General features: G+C 38.8%; 1 protein-coding gene across 3 annotated transcripts; it reads left to right on the forward strand.

Annotated features, from left to right (window-relative positions):
• Positions 1-4,536: 4,536 nt before the first annotated feature.
• Positions 4,537-15,144, forward strand: LOC104594343 (ubiquitin-conjugating enzyme E2 5A-like). 3 transcript variants are annotated; one of them, XM_010254598.3, is made up of 3 exons: positions 4,537-4,696; positions 5,465-5,692; positions 14,676-15,144. In XM_010254598.3, the coding sequence occupies exons 2-3, from the start codon at positions 5,477-5,479 to the stop codon at positions 14,904-14,906; spliced, it is 447 nt and encodes a 148-aa protein (XP_010252900.1). In that variant the 5' UTR covers positions 4,537-4,696; positions 5,465-5,476; the 3' UTR covers positions 14,907-15,144. The 3 variants fall into 3 exon arrangements, with proteins under 3 accessions (XP_010252900.1, XP_010252901.1, XP_019052756.1); XM_010254599.3 differs by having other exon boundaries at positions 4,588-4,841; XM_019197211.2 differs by lacking the exon at positions 4,537-4,696 and adding an exon at positions 4,974-4,998.
• Positions 15,145-15,492: the final 348 nt, after the last annotated feature.

Raw genomic sequence — 15,492 nt, forward strand, 5'->3', positions numbered from 1 at the left:
TGAAAGTTTTCATTGGTTAAATATTGAAAAGATCTATTTTTAAGTTGTTTTTCTACGGCAGGGGTATGAATGCAGTCAATCTGTACGAAAAATACAATCTCCTTCAAAACCAAAAAACCCATTTTTTAACATGTATCAAACATAAAACACACACACACACAATCTCCAAATCTAAGTCATACTGCTGGTGCCTCTTTTGTTTCGTCTTTTAATGAGAAATATCTTTTATCCTCGATTCCTCTTTTTCCCAACGATGATGTATGTAACAATATCTAGATTTCCAATTTTATGGCCCGATCATCAATATTTAGTGCTTTCCTAGGTCTACTGGTACGTGTCTCAGTGGGACCTCACTCTGGACAGTTCTTACTTTGATTGTTGACATCAGGGTTTATGTTTTGGCTGTTCTCATTCTGTTCTAGGTGGTCTTTCATGATGGTTTTCACTCTGTTCTGGGTGATTCTTTCTGGGAAGTAGATTCCACACCAGTTGTTGCGTATCTGACCAAAGAGAAACCGGATTCAGTTGGTGCAATCTCCGTTCGAACAGCCTTTATGGCCTTGTGATAGGTCCCAGTCAGAAGCGCAAGTAGTAAATTGCTCTCTTAGGGTGAGAACAGACCTCAAGGTTTTGGGGTAAATTTTCTCTGCCTTCTTTCATTCATTCAAGGGAAATACATACAAGGAATAACTGACAACTTCTTCCTAAAAATCAGACCACTACTACGAGTATTTACATCCTACAATACCACTAAGTACATAACCAAAATAACTTGTTGGAAAATAGGAATCCATAAATCTAGTGGAAGCAGAGATAACTGACAACTAAGGACTGGTTGTTGCTGCCATGACTTAGTCCATGAATTGTGGATTTGGCCGAGGAATATGCTGGCTTCTTCGTGGCTTATCATTACCCCCCCTTCCAAGTGGAACCTTGTCCTCAAGGTACAGGTCAGAAAATCTCGGGGTTGCAAGGAAGGTCGGTGTCGGTTACATTGATGTCTTCTTTAGTTTCTTCCTTGAAACCACCTTCCAACAAAAGAAGTTGAGGGCCCTTGCATCTATGACCTGCAGAAAATTTTTCATCGCAATTGAAGCATAGTCCTTGTGCACGTCTCCTTTGCATTTCATCCCATGAAAGTTTCTTAACAGGTGCAACCTTTGTAGTTGACAGCGATGACAACGAAGTGTGAGCTGATAACGATTGTCGTGAGAATCGTCGCTGTCGCTGCAATTGATCTTCCTTCATGCGCGCCAAGCTTATCGCTCCTTTCAACGTCTTTGGTCTAAACATGCGTATCCCTTCAGCAATTTCAGGCAACAACCCACCCATGAACGATTCCACAAGTGCTTTTTGTGACCATCCATGCACCCGGTTGCCCAATCTTTCTAACTCTTTTTGGTAGTCGCGCAGGGACCCAACCTGTCGAACCTTAGATAGGGCTTCATCAAAATCCTCACACTCCGTTGGTCCGAAACGAGCCCATAATTCCTCCTCAAATAGTTCCTAGGTCACCACTCGTCCTTCCTCTTGATATGCATGACGTAGCCATTGCCACCATTGATTGGCCTCCCATTCCAGATGGAATGAGGCTAAAGACACCTTTTGATTGTCTGGCGTGCCCTGAAACTCAAAAAATTGAGCTACTCGATTAAACCATTCTATTGGATCATCACCTGAATATTTTGGGAACTCAAGCCTTGCCGTTTTGGAGGAGAAAATTGGCTTCCCCCCTTCATTCTCACGACCTTCCTCTTTAGTGAGTTGTAAACGCTCATTAGAAGTGCTCATCTCAAGAGTATTGTTGGAGGCGATGCTTCGGTTAGAAAGGATGGCATCGAACAACTTACTGATGGTATCTTCTAACCGCTTGATCTTATCTGCCATTCCAATCTCCAATCTTTCTAGACCGTCTTGAACTCCACCTAGCCCCTTTTCCAAGCTCTCAGTTCGTTCTTTGTTAGACATCTTAACCTGGTGCTCTGATACCAATGATAGGTCCCAGTCAGAAGCGCAAGAAGTAAATTGCTCTTTTAGGGTGAGAACAGACCTCAAGGTTTTGGGATAAATTTTCTCTGCCTTCTTTCATTCATCAAAGGGAAATATATACAAGGGATAACTGACAGCTTCTTCCTAAAAATCAGACCACTACTACGAGTATTTACATCCTACAATACCACTAAGTACATAACCAAAATAACTTGCTGGAAAATAGGAATCCATAAATCTAGTGGAAGCAGAGATAACTGACAACTAAGGACTGGTTGTTGCTGCCATGAGTTAGTCCATGAATCGTGGATTTGGCTGAGGAATATGCTGGCTTCTTCGTGGCTTATCACCTTGCATTGAGAATGTCCCCATGAAATAAAGCATAGAAGTATGGAGATGTTCCCAATGCAAGGCTGTAAAGGTTGTTCGAAGTGTTTGAATGGAACTTGCACTGACTGAAGCTGATCTCGACCAAAGCACCAAAAAACCAACCCAAGACTATTGAAGTAGGTTAAGCCCAAGTATTCTAAGGTCTGGTTCATTTTCCTGTAAATGTCAGTGGATAAGGTGGTGGGTTACGTGGAGTGTTTCTTTGCAGTTGTAATCAAGGGTCAAAATATCGATATGCCGATAGGGGTGTATCGGGCAAATTGATACACATTTTGGAGTCATTTTTTTATTTTTTTTGCAACTGGTTCAGGGGCGGTTTAGATCTTTTTTACCGCTTGAACCGGTCAGACCTCTGATACACCCATTGCAGGGGAGCATCAGAGGGGGTCTTGGAATGATATGTATTGGCCGATATGGGCAGATACGTGTCGATACTTTGAACCTTGGTTGTAATGGGATTGGCCCATGGAAAAATAATTTTTTTGGAGTATTGGTCACTCGGGTAATTAATATTATTGTCCTGGAGGGTTGGTAATTTTCCTTACTCATCCGTTGAATGAGATGACACTCCTGAGTCTTGCCTTGTGGTTTACCCAAGTCATTGTCCAAACAAACATTAGCTTTTAGGCTATTTGTGGGCAATGTTTCCTTGCGAATCACTTGTTCAAGGAAATGCATCACCCGAATACCAAAAAACAATTGAGGCCTAAGTTCGTAATAGTGCAATTCTTGGAGAGAGAGACTCAAGTAGAGTCTAGTTTGATACTTTGATCATGCGTGAAGTGTCTCTTCCATTTCATGAGAGAACTTTGCACAGCACTTGCATAGATCTGTTGTGGATGGAAGTGAATGGTAAGTTGTAACAGATCTGTGGATGATGGATTTCCAAAAAGGTCCCAGTCATGGGATGGGAAATGGTGTTAGTAGGATGTTGGAATGTATTTTGTTGGCAGGAGGTTCACACTCTTGATAAATGTAGCTTCCAATCCATCAATAATTCAGTTATTAAAACTGTCATAAATGGGTGAGAATCGTGAGATGAGTCCGAATATGCTCCTCACAACATGTCTTGGTCACACATCAGGAACATCTCCTGTAGTTGTACTTATTATTCATGGGGATATGTTTCCAATACACGGTGGAATGTGGCTGTGAGGTCGGTGTGAGAAGCGCTTTGTGAGAAGCAGATCCCAATTCATGTAATTGAGCACATTTGAGTGCTTTTCCTTTCTAAATGGGCTTAGAAAAAATATTTTTGAATAATTGTTTATTTTGATATGCACATTTGAGTAAATAAGGGTGCGCCCTAGCCTGTTCGTTTGCTCTGAAGCCTGACATCTAAAAGTGCAATAATTACTTTAAGAGGTATATTGGTATTAGTGAACTTTTCTTTCCTCTAAACTTTGAATGCAAAGATTCTAGAGAATATTGTTCTGAATTTTGAATTCTAAAAATTATCAAATATCCATTTTGACCCCATATATGAGAGTTTTTGTTTGTCTTTTTGGAGATATCATTGAAAAATAAAAAGTTAAAAATGTTCTAAACAGGCTTTAAGAGATAAGAGATAAGAGGAAACGAATAATCAATTTTCTCTTAAAGTTAAAAGATTCTTCTTAAGAGATAAGAGTTAAGAGGAAACCAATAGGTCCTAAAAATGTTCTAAATAGGCTTCTCCAAGACTTAATAAGCCAAAAGCCCAAATTTTTTTACTTTTTAAACAGGCCTTTTGGGGTAAAAAATGTTTTTTGAGCTTTTTTACCAAACACCAACCAACTCGGATTTTTTGTGTGCTCTTGACTTCTAATAAGCTATATGCCCAATAAGTGCTTTATATAAGCATTTCCAAACACAACCTTACGCCTAAAAAATGTCCTTTTAGTTTTTACCATATTTCTTTCGGAATATTGTAATGATGGACTCACCCGACCCGTTTACACCCGATTCGATTCGATCCGTTTACACCCGATCCCTGTATAAACCAACTGTTGTTTATACATCGTGCAATCCCATAACTCTGCCGTTAGATCGAACTTTGACTTTGACTTCACTTTCATCGTATCTTGATGAGAGCGAATCACATTCACACCTTTAATCCTAGTTCAACTCTGGGTCCCACTCAATTGCCATCAGGTGGTTGCCAGCTGGCATCCCCCACCTCGACAATCGCGAAATTAACTCGTTTACCAATCCCTATCCTCTCGCGCTGTCTCTCTGAGTCCCTACCGCTCCTTTGTAGTTTGCCGACTACAGAGATCATTCACATCCGCCATTAGAGATCAGATTCGCAGTCGAATTCTTCGCCTCCTTGCCGAAAGTAAAACCCCCCAAAGATACTAAAATAACCTTTCTTATCTTCTCTCGTTTTCACCTTTTTAGATTCATTCTTCCTTTATCTTCTTAAACGAATTCTTCTTTTGCTTTCGATTTGCACAAACTTTGTGCGTTCGTAACCCAAAAGGGTAATCTCTTGTCTGATATACATATATATATATATATGTTTTTTAATTTTTCTTATTTTTACTATTTTTTCGAATAAAATCGCTATCATCGTCCTCCTCTTAGTGAGCTTTCTCTTCTTTCGGATTTATTCTTGCTTCAGTTGCTTTTGGTTTATTGGTTAGTGTTTGATTTCTTTGTGGTTCTTTAATTTTATGTTTTCTTTTCTTCTGGGTATCATTAATTCCAGTTGGATATTTCTTGGTTTTGTTAGTTCAAGTTTAGTTTGCGGTTTCTATAATTTCAGGTTGAATTTTCTGGGTTTCTTTTATTTTGATGGTGTGTTGATCTATAGTCTGTTCTTGTTCCAGATTTACTTACAATTTGATTGAGATCCCCTGTTAGATTCTCTAATTTCTCTTTCAATGTTTTCTGGAACTAAATTGGGTTTTCATTATATATGAAATTTGTCATTTATTACATATCTTGATGGATGTGCATATTAGTTCTTTATCTTTCTTATTAGAAGCATAGATTAAAGTTATTTTAACTCTTTAGTTTCCTTCATGCTTTTGGTTTTCTGCACTAAGACAGTTTTATTGCATTTATTTCTTATGCTAACGTTATTTAATTTATGACTTTTAAGTTAGGAAGCCTCATGGCCAGCAAAAGGATTCAGAAGGAGCTCCAGGATTTGCAGAGGGATCCTCCTACATCCTGCAGTGCTGGGCCTGTTGGGGAGGACCTCTTCCACTGGCAAGCTACGATCATGGGTCCATCCGATAGTCCCTATGCTGGCGGAGTTTTCTTTGTCATGATCCATTTTCCACCGGATTATCCGTTCAAGCCTCCCAAAGTCAACTTCCAAACAAAGGTAACGGAGAATTCTTTCGTTGGCATAGAAATTTGATTTATTTAATCCTTGTTGTGCTGGAAGTTAAGTTACGGTAATCTTGGTTTCTTAGTGCTGTCTTTGTTGGCCACGTTGCAAATTGTCTAAACCATTCTTATTTTCTGAATGAATTGTTGTAAACTGTCTTCTATTTATTCAAATTTTTGTAGTAAGATGATCATGCCTTTTTTTTCTTGGTGTTAATGGTTATTCTGAAACATAGATGGTGGAGATAATTAATTCTTGAAAGATTATCTTGGAACTTTGGGTAAAACTGGGTATTTGACCTTTCCTTTCTTATCAAGGCACATGATGGATGATGGTCATGGCTCATGGCTTTAAACTATAAATACGCTTTTATCGGCCATCAGGGTTATCTTATGAATAGGCCTAAAATATCTTCACCTATATAGTGATGGTGAATGGTGTATGAAGATATATGCATGGGGCTATAGCTGCCTGGCAGTCATAGTTATTATAATTGTACAAAGTTCATATGCAAGCTTATAACCTTTGTTAAGTTTTTATTTTTTGAGACTGGATTCAGTAGGCACACCATTGTGAGCACATTCAGTAAGCACTCAATAAATATTCTGACAGCGGTCTTAGAATTTTGTTTAAATCATTTCTAGGGTAGGCTGAGGGTATTTTATGGGACCGGTGTCACAAAATTTTCTGAGTGCTTACTCAGTGTGCTCATCTTGTGTGCCTACCTGATCCGAGCTCATTTTTTTGGGCATTCTAGTGGATTTATCTTGTTTATGTTTTAATTTTAACAGCCATGTTAAAAAATAATCCACTTTCCAAAAGTTTTCTAGAAGTTTTCTAGAAGTTCAAACTTCTAGAATTAATTAGCACTCTAGAAATTAAATCTCCAAGTCTCTTGGAAAAGTAATACACTTTCTAGAGGTTCTAACTTCTAGAATGTATTTGGGTCTAGAAGATGATGATTTCTAGAAAAGGTAAAATTCTAGAGAGAGATGTCTAGAATGTTGGTTGGCTTTGCTCCACCTACTTGGCTCTACTATCAATAGGGCTAAACTTGTACATTTGAGAACAAGCCAATACAAGTTCCAATTTTCCCAACAACTTGAGCCTTTATCATTTGCTACCATCCTATCTTACCTAGTCTACTCTCTCTCACATCCCAAGTCCTAACAACTCTACTCTCCATATCCCGACAAGCCAGTTATCAAATTAAAAGAGATGAATGTGAGAAATAAAGATTTTTGGTAATTGAATAACTTATAGAACATCGGGATTCTAAGGTTTTTCTCAGATGAAGCAGGGGGGAAGTGTGCCATGATGTCGTCATGTGGGAACATAATAACATAAGGAAGTCATACTGATATAAAGTGCTTTAATGGAGAAATTTTAAGATGGAATTTAACATTGATCTATATATAAAACCTGATATTGATGGATTTGTCTGAAAAGGTGAATTTAATTTAACCAAGAAAAACAGTTGATCCAATTTTCTGAAACTATCATCCAGCAAGGGGATGCGACTAGGGCAGGTCTAAACTGATTTACCATAGATCCGTGTAGACACAATACCTGAATGTTTGCCTTTGAGCCCTAAACATGTGTAGGCCTATGTGATCTGTAGCCCAAAGTTGATTGCTGTTCCAACAAGCCCATTATTGAAGTGACCAGAAGGGGAATATTGTGGAATGTCCTAAATTGATATTCTGTAGTTTTTTTTTCCTTTTAGTGAGATAGTTTCTTAGCAAATAAGGATTTTCTTTCTCAGCAAGGAAAAAAACTATGCCTAATAGATAGAAGTTTTGAGATTTGAGTTCTGCAATCTGTTTGCCTTGGAGAATGTTGTATGGTGTGATTCTGTTTTTTCTCATCTCCTGAGGCTTTATATAGAGGATGAAATTTATAATGAGATTCTATGAGTTATTGTTCTCTTCTACTTTTATTGATCTCATTTCTTCTTTAAGCTTTGCTTTTTATTTCTCTCCATTTTTGTAAAAAATAAAGTTACTAAAACAATCAAACAGACCTTAAGATGGATTGAATGACTGCATAACAAGATTATATACTGGGCTGTTGTTTTTTGATCAGTAACCATGTATTAGTATTAAATGAGAAGAAGAAAACTTCTCTTTTATCTTGAAAGAGATATAGAGAAGACAGTACAAACAACAAAAGCTGCCAGAAACCACTATTGTTGTACAAAAAGAACTAAGGTTTCATTTGGTTTGTGGGAATAGGGGTCTGGAATCGGAATTGGAATGGTCCATTCTGATTCCAACCGTTTGATTGGGTGGAATTGGAATCTGATCCCCATTCCTGGTGAAAGGTATTCCCCCAACCCTTGAAAACTTATTCTAAGGACGATGGGAAGAAAGGACGATGGGTTTGTGGCTGCAGGACGATGGAGGAGAGTGCTGAAGGTTGAAGCCAAGGAGTTTCTGCTTGAAGAGCTGAAAAACAAAGGAGGGGCAAGCTTGAAGATTAGGAAAGGGAAGAAGGCCACAGTGATGTTGCAAGGTATGGAAGTGATTAAATGGTTCAAGGAGTATGTGAATGAAACATGCCTCAAAGGTAAACAAAGAAACTGGAAGGAATTGAGAACTCAAGAAGGGAAGAGGTATGTTGTAAAATGCAGAAGAAACAATAAAGGGGGTTATTTAGCTCTTTCTGAATATTTCGGGAAAGGAAGGAGGCAACTAGTCTGCTTTCCTAAAGGTAGACAGGGACTTGGATGGAAGAAAATCAATGGAATACTGGAAGAGTTTATCCAACACTTGAAAACCTTGCGTCTGGACCTACTGAAGGAGAATGGTAAAACCAACAAACTTTCAACTGAAGATGAAGACCAGATCCAAGAGCTACTAGCCTTTGGACAGAACAGGCTGGTTGGCTATTCCAGGAGAGAAGAATGGGAAGATAAATATGTGGTTCAAGTTAAAAATCAGGTTAGCAACTGGAGGAGAGTTGCAAACCTGCTCATATTACAGCTGAAGTTAAAAGGGATGTTTATTCTAACACCTTTTGATAACAGTAAAGCGGTGCTTGATCTGATTGAAGATAAGTTAGAGCTCTCAGCTATCAGTTTTCAATCTGAATATGGTGCGATTACAATCTCTAAGTGGAACCCTTCATCTAACTCTAAAGAGTTCTTCACTGAGGACGGGGTGGTGGTACGAGTTCTTGGTCTGCCCTTTCATTTGTGGAAACAGGAAGTGGCCGCATCCATTGCACTGTTATGTGGTGGTAATCTTGCCAGAGCCTTTTGGGGGGACCGGGGACCTTCGATCAGCAGCTCTTCTATTGAACAGAGTGAAACCAGAAGACATACCCAGAAAAGTGGAGATAAATGTGGAAGGTTGCTTCTACTCAGTTTGGATGGCCTCCTCCATAGAAGCTACACTGTGGAGGGAGGCTCGCAAGGAAGGGGATGAGAAGGTAGAAGAAGAGGCCCTACGTGGAACAAGAAGATTGGTAATATCAAAGGTTGATCAGTCTTTCACCGATTTGGGTAAGCAAAAACTGGAAACTTTAAAAGAGAAGGGGTAGATGGGTGGTCAACTACATGGAGTGCAAACTATCAGAAGGGAGGGTAGTAAATCTTATGCTTAGATGGTTAAAGGCGGCAAGAAGGAGGTTTTAAATTCAAGTTATGAAGGAAGATTAAAGGTTTCAGACCAGGTCGAACCACAAAAGGGTGAACTTGAGCCGGGTGTCCCAAGCACTAAGTGTGAAGTGGTAAAGCCTCACGTGCTAATGCAAGTAAGCACGCGTGGGCCTCTAAAAATTGTTGGGCTTGTTAAAGAAACCAAGGGTGGGCCGTGTCCTCAACTTAAGTTGGCCCAAATCAAGTCTCCCTTAAAGAGGGCACGTGACTCACTTAAGTTACACGTGTTTGGGAAGGGGGAGGCTTCAATAGATGGTAAAAACCATCTATTTTCTTCTCCTTCGAGCTTCTCCTCTCATATCCGCGTGCCAGTTGCAGGTTTGGCCACTTCGTCGTTGCAATGGATTCCGACCAAGAAGGTAAACTAGTTATCCCTAGATAGGCGGAACCCCAGAAGCATAAAACGGAGGGATCTAGACTTTGTTGAAGACAGTGATTACTTAGATGAAGAAGATAGTGGTGCTGAAGACACGACTGAAACAGAGAGTTTGGGAAGTCTTGATCTGCAAGGAAACTTAGACATGCTCCATGAAGGAAGTTTTAACACAAAGATTCTTTTTCTAGAAGGAAGCTCTCAAGGGGAAGATGCGAAGATGAGGAGGATTGGAAATTCAGCTTCGGAAGCCAGGCTTATCAACCCCCCTTTCCATGAGGGAGCAACTCCAACCTCTCAGGCCATAAACGGAATTAGTACAAAGTCACAGGACTCTCCGATTATCTATGAAGATAGGCGAGGAAGGAAGGAGAAGGAACAAGCTTCTCTGATGGTAAGATTGGACAAAGGTGAAATATTAACCTTAACCACTTCACTGCAATTGCCAACTAAAGGGATGGATGCGGCACTACCAGTAATGTCTTAGCCACAAGCCTTGTTTGCTCCTATTTCTCCTACTCAGCAATCAGGTATGGGTGTCCATTCGGTTTTCTACTGATCTGTGTGTTCGGCCTATTGCAGATACTCTAATATCTTACCCGGATGGAGCAGATTTGGTATCTAAAGGAAGTGGTGAAGGTGCTGGTGGAAATCATGAACTTAAGAAGAGTCAGTTCCTTGTGAGGGTGTGGGGGAGGAGGTGGAGAGAATTTGGAAGCTGAGGCAATTAGAATGAAGGAAGGTTACTTGGAAGAGAATCATTAGAAAAAGGGTTTGCCTAGTGAGGAAGGAGCGAGTGGTGAAATAGATGATGTTGAGAGGACAGAATTGAACCCTAAAACAGGAAGAAGTAATCAACAGTTATTAATATTTTATATTTTAAATTTAATTTTTAATATGAAAATGTGAGAAAATTTTCATATTTCTTAATATAAAATATTTTATAATTTAAATTTAATTCTTTTAATAACACAACCAACGTTTTAAAAAACTATTTGAAAACATAACTGTTCTGGTCACTAATAAGAAGCTCCAATCCACCAGATCATAGGCCTTTTCTAAATCCAGCTTACAAACAAACCCTTGCTTTCCGGACTTTCTCATATCCTCCATACATTCATTTGCATTAGAATTTGATCTGTTATTTGTCTCCCTTGCATGAAAGCTCCCTTGTGCTTGACTAATGATGGAGGGTAGCACTACTTTAATCCTCAAGGATAACACTTTAGCCAGGACTTTGTAAATGCTAGTCACCAAACTAATCGGCCTAAAATCTTTAAGGTTTTTTGCTTCTTTTTTCTCAGGGATTAGAGCTATGAAAGTGGCATTAACTCTAGGGCTTACTTTGCTATTAACTTCAAATTCCTTAAACACAGCACAAAGGTCTTCTCTTACCACATTCCAACAATCTTGATAGAAAGCCATGGCGAAGCCATCTGGTCTAGGGGCTTTGGATCTATCCATTGAAAACACTGCAAGCCTAATTTCCTCTTCTTCAAAACTCCTCTCTAACCATCTTGCTTGCTCTTCAGACAGCTTGGGCCAGTCTAGACCTCCCAACCTTAGTCTATTATTCAAAGGCTTCCCTACAATTGATTTAAAATGATCCACCGACACTTTTGCTATCTCATCTTGATTTGTGACTTCCTCCCCATCCACTTCTAATTTGGCCACATCATTTTTTCTTCTCCTCCCATTAGCCAACGCATGGAAAAATTTTGTATTCCCTTCTTTGATCCATTTTGTCTTGACTTTTGCCTCCATGAGATCTCTTCTCTAAGGAGAACTTCTTCCAATTCCTTTTTTAACCTACTTCTTAACAACCTTTCTTGTTCATTCATACCTCCCTGGGATTCTTTGGAGTCTAGTTCATCAATCCTAGACATCAAAGAATTCTTTTGATCTTCTACCCTTCTAAAATGCTCCCAATTCCACTCTTTAATCCTTTCTCTTAGTCTCTTTAACTTTTGTGGAACCTTACACCTTTTCACTTAACCCCTCTCAAATCTTCTTTCCACCACTCCCCAACCTTTCGTTCAAAATCCGGATGGGTTAGCCACATGTTCTCAAACCTAAAAGGTCGAGGGCCAAAGCCTAGAACATCTTGACCTAATAGTATAGGGCAGTGATCAGATGTAACTCTTGGAAGGGTTTTAGCCACCAAATTCCTCCAATGATCCTCCAAATCTACATTAAAAAGGAATCTATCAAGTTTGGAACAAAGGGGGTTTTCTTGGAAATTTGACCAAGTTAGCTTGTAGAAAGGGTAATTCCTTTAGCCCACAGGTGTTAATTAATTCATTGAAATTTCTCATACTTGTAGTAACTGATCTTTGGGGGTTATTTGATTCATTACAAAACCTGATTACATAAACACCACGGGCCATCCCACAAGCCTTGAATACCATCCAGCTCCTCCTCCATTTCCTTCCTTTGCCTATAACTATTTGGCCCATAGACATTTGTTTACACCCAAATGAAACCATCTTCCACATTTCTGAATTTTAAAGACACAGAGAATCTCCCTATAAGTTCTTCCATAGATTCTACAACATCCTTTCTCCACAAAGTCACTATCCCTCCCGAGGCTTCCCATGAGGGAGCTAAAGTCCAGCACACTCCTGACCCATCTTCTATCCAAATCTGCCAACTTAGTTTCTTGACCAAAACTGCATTTGCACATTTTTCCATTTAAATATGTTCTATTTGGTTATAATTGTTACTTTTATTCCTTAATCTAGTTATACCCATTATATGTTATATGTAGCTATTTGCACATCTTTCCATTTCAACGTGTTCTATGATTGATACTTTTATTCCTTAATCTAACTATACCCATCATATGCTATATGTAGCTATTTGTGTATTTTCTTGTATATCTTTTTCAGTATTAACCATGTCTATGTATTTCTATTGTTCTACTCCAAGGTTTCATTTACAAAAAATGCATCTTGGGCACAGTTTTTTTTTTTTTTTTTGACAAGTTGGAGAGGTATTATTCACTAAAAAAGGTACTTAAACTACAGTCCATATGGGAAGAAAACTAAAATTTGAACTGATAGATGGGTAAAACTGGGTACATTGGAGAACTATGTACACAATGGGGCCACAGCTTGCAATAATCGGGACCAAAAGGTGGTAGATTTTCAGATAAATCTGTGTATGAATGCCTAAATGTAGAAAGATCGCAAGATATCAAGAAATCAAAATCAAAATTGCTCTCGTAGCACATTTGGATAATCATACCTATCCCTTCAAATGAGGGATGTCTGTGTTGGTAGGGTCAATGCTATCTGCTCCTACACTTTTAGGTTCTCTTCTTCCAATGAGGCATTGAAAGCATTCAGGTCTTGTGGAAATTTATATGGAATTCAAGTATGGCACCCAAGGTAACTATAGTTTCTACTATACCAATGAAAATGTTATAGTTCATAATCTCATACCTAAGAGGAGAGTGATGGGAAACATATGCTCCCTGTGCAAGGCCGATGAAGATTCTGGCCGTTTGTTTCCTTTGTTTAGCTACCTTTTTTCTTAAGCAGCATGTTATGAAGCTGTTTGGCAGAGTTTGCTCCACTCCATGCGACCTCTCAACCTGATAGAGATGTTGCCAGTTTAAGGTCATGTAGGAGTGATTGGATTTCATGGATCTTCTTCCTTCGGCAATGTATTGGTAATATTTAGGAGAGAAACCCAAAGATGCTTGATGATAACGGTTATAAGGTGATCCCGAATATTTTGGAAAGGTCAAGTGACAATTTTGGGTGGGTACCATGTTTTAAAGAGTTAAATAGGATGAAGTTATCTATTACTTGATGGTTCATTTTATTCATAGTTGTTACTACTGTTTGTACCATATATGGGTCTGATTTTGTGATCATTGCATAATTCCATTTAAGGTTCTTTCTATCCTTGTAATATGGTAATACCATTTTTTTTTTGTTTTTTGAGAAAAGGTAAAGTATACTTATATTACCCGACTTAAATATGAATACCATTCCATCTTTCCATCCATATGAAAACCAAATTTATATTTGATTATTTGGCAATTTCTTACCTGACTTAAATATAATAGCTCATAAAGTTGGATGACCCTTCCCCCTGAAGTTGCTTAACCCATTCCATCTGTTGGCAACATAACCTAATCTTATAAAATTCGAGTCCTCTACATTTATTAGAGCACTTAATTGCAAGGATAAGGTTTGGTTGATCATGAGCTAACTTGTCACATGCAAATCTAACTGAAGAGGTGGAAATTTGCTAATTGACTCGGGTGGTTAGGGAAATAGATGAACTTGTCACATACTAGCATGCCATTTGGAAATAGTCTAATTTAAAATATTCATGTTTGTGCAGATACACTTAGGCCCCGAACGTTTTTCAGGAAATGGGAGGGGGAAAGTTAGTCAACGGGAAAGTGATTCCCATTGACCAACTTTACAGTGTTCATTTTTCGATTAGCTCTGGGCCCCACGGTTTAGTTAGTTTCCCTGAGTATCACTTACTTGGGTAAGTGATGCCCATCTCCCAGGCGGCAACTGGTAAATAACTTTCCCGCCTGGGGGGAAGTTTACAAAACATAATGAGATAAGTGACCTTTTTGAAAATCAAACAAGGCCTTTATCCTTTTTCTTTATTGCATAATATAGAGGTATTAATGCTTACTGTTATATGTTTTCTCACACTTGTTTGATATTCAAATTTCAACCATTTTTTATGGTTGATATTTGTTGGAATGGGTATGTGGTGCCAATGGAAATAAGAAGTAAATTACTCAGCCCTATTACATTACATTTTTTGGCATCAAACTAACCTAGCATGAGTGCACAAGTGCTGGAATTAATTCTCTAAATAAAGTATGGTGTTTATTTTTTTATTTGATTTGACGAATGAGACTGCAGTGCATTCTGCATTCTGTTGTTTATTGGATCTTGTGTACGTAGGTTTATCACCCAAACATCAACTCAAATGGGAGCATCTGCCTTGATATCCTCAAGGAGCAGTGGAGTCCAGCTCTGACCATATCCAAGGTGCTTCTATCCATCTGTTCCCTCCTCACTGACCCTAACCCTGATGACCCTCTTGTCCCAGAGATTGCTCACATCTACAAGAACCAGAGAACCCGATACGAAGAGACAGCAAGAGCATGGACCCAGAAATATGCCATGAATTAAGATCCAATTCCATGCATATAGAGATCCAAATAGTTCCGAAGAAGAAGCAGCAGCAGCAGGCAGGTATTAGAGTTCATCAGTTATCCAATTAATTAATTAATGTGAGAGTGCAAAAACTAGAATAACTTGGTGCATGTTAAGCTTGCTTTCTGACGATGAAACAAACTGATACGTCAGAACAGAATTGCTTGATGATAATGTGTTTGGTTTTTGTATAATATATATATTATAACTATTATATATGGATAGATGGGGGGATATCATATGGCATATGGGGATGGGTTTCTCTTCTTACCATACCCCTGCTGTTCTCGGCGGGTTTCAGCTATCATCAACGTATCGGTTGTTTGCTTTGTTCCTTCTTCCCGATGGATAGGGAAATTAAGTTGGTGTATGCATATCTATCTATATGACTATTATCTGTCATCATCGGACTATGGCATGACATGGAATGCAAAACAAACCAATACTTCACAAGATGTTGTGGTCCTTGTGGAGGAGGATCGATGTAACTAACATTAATTAGAAGAAATGATCGTCAGGTAGCATTAATTAAATTTGTTTTAGCTTCAGCATGCTCTGACCT

The sequence above is a fragment of the Nelumbo nucifera genome, chromosome 1, assembly GCF_055504915.1.
Source record: "Nelumbo nucifera cultivar China Antique chromosome 1, China Antique-T2T, whole genome shotgun sequence".
NCBI lineage: Eukaryota > Viridiplantae > Streptophyta > Magnoliopsida > Proteales > Nelumbonaceae > Nelumbo > Nelumbo nucifera.

Bases quoted from the DNA above. Each gene is read 5' to 3' on its own strand.
- LOC104594343 (XM_010254598.3), top strand. From the start codon at position 5,477: ATGGCCAGCAAAAGGATTCAGAAGGAGCTCCAGGATTTGCAGAGGGAT. The intron at 5,693-14,675 runs GTAACGGAGAAT...TTGTGTACGTAG, and splicing joins AAGTCAACTTCCAAACAAAG to GTTTATCACCCAAACATCAA.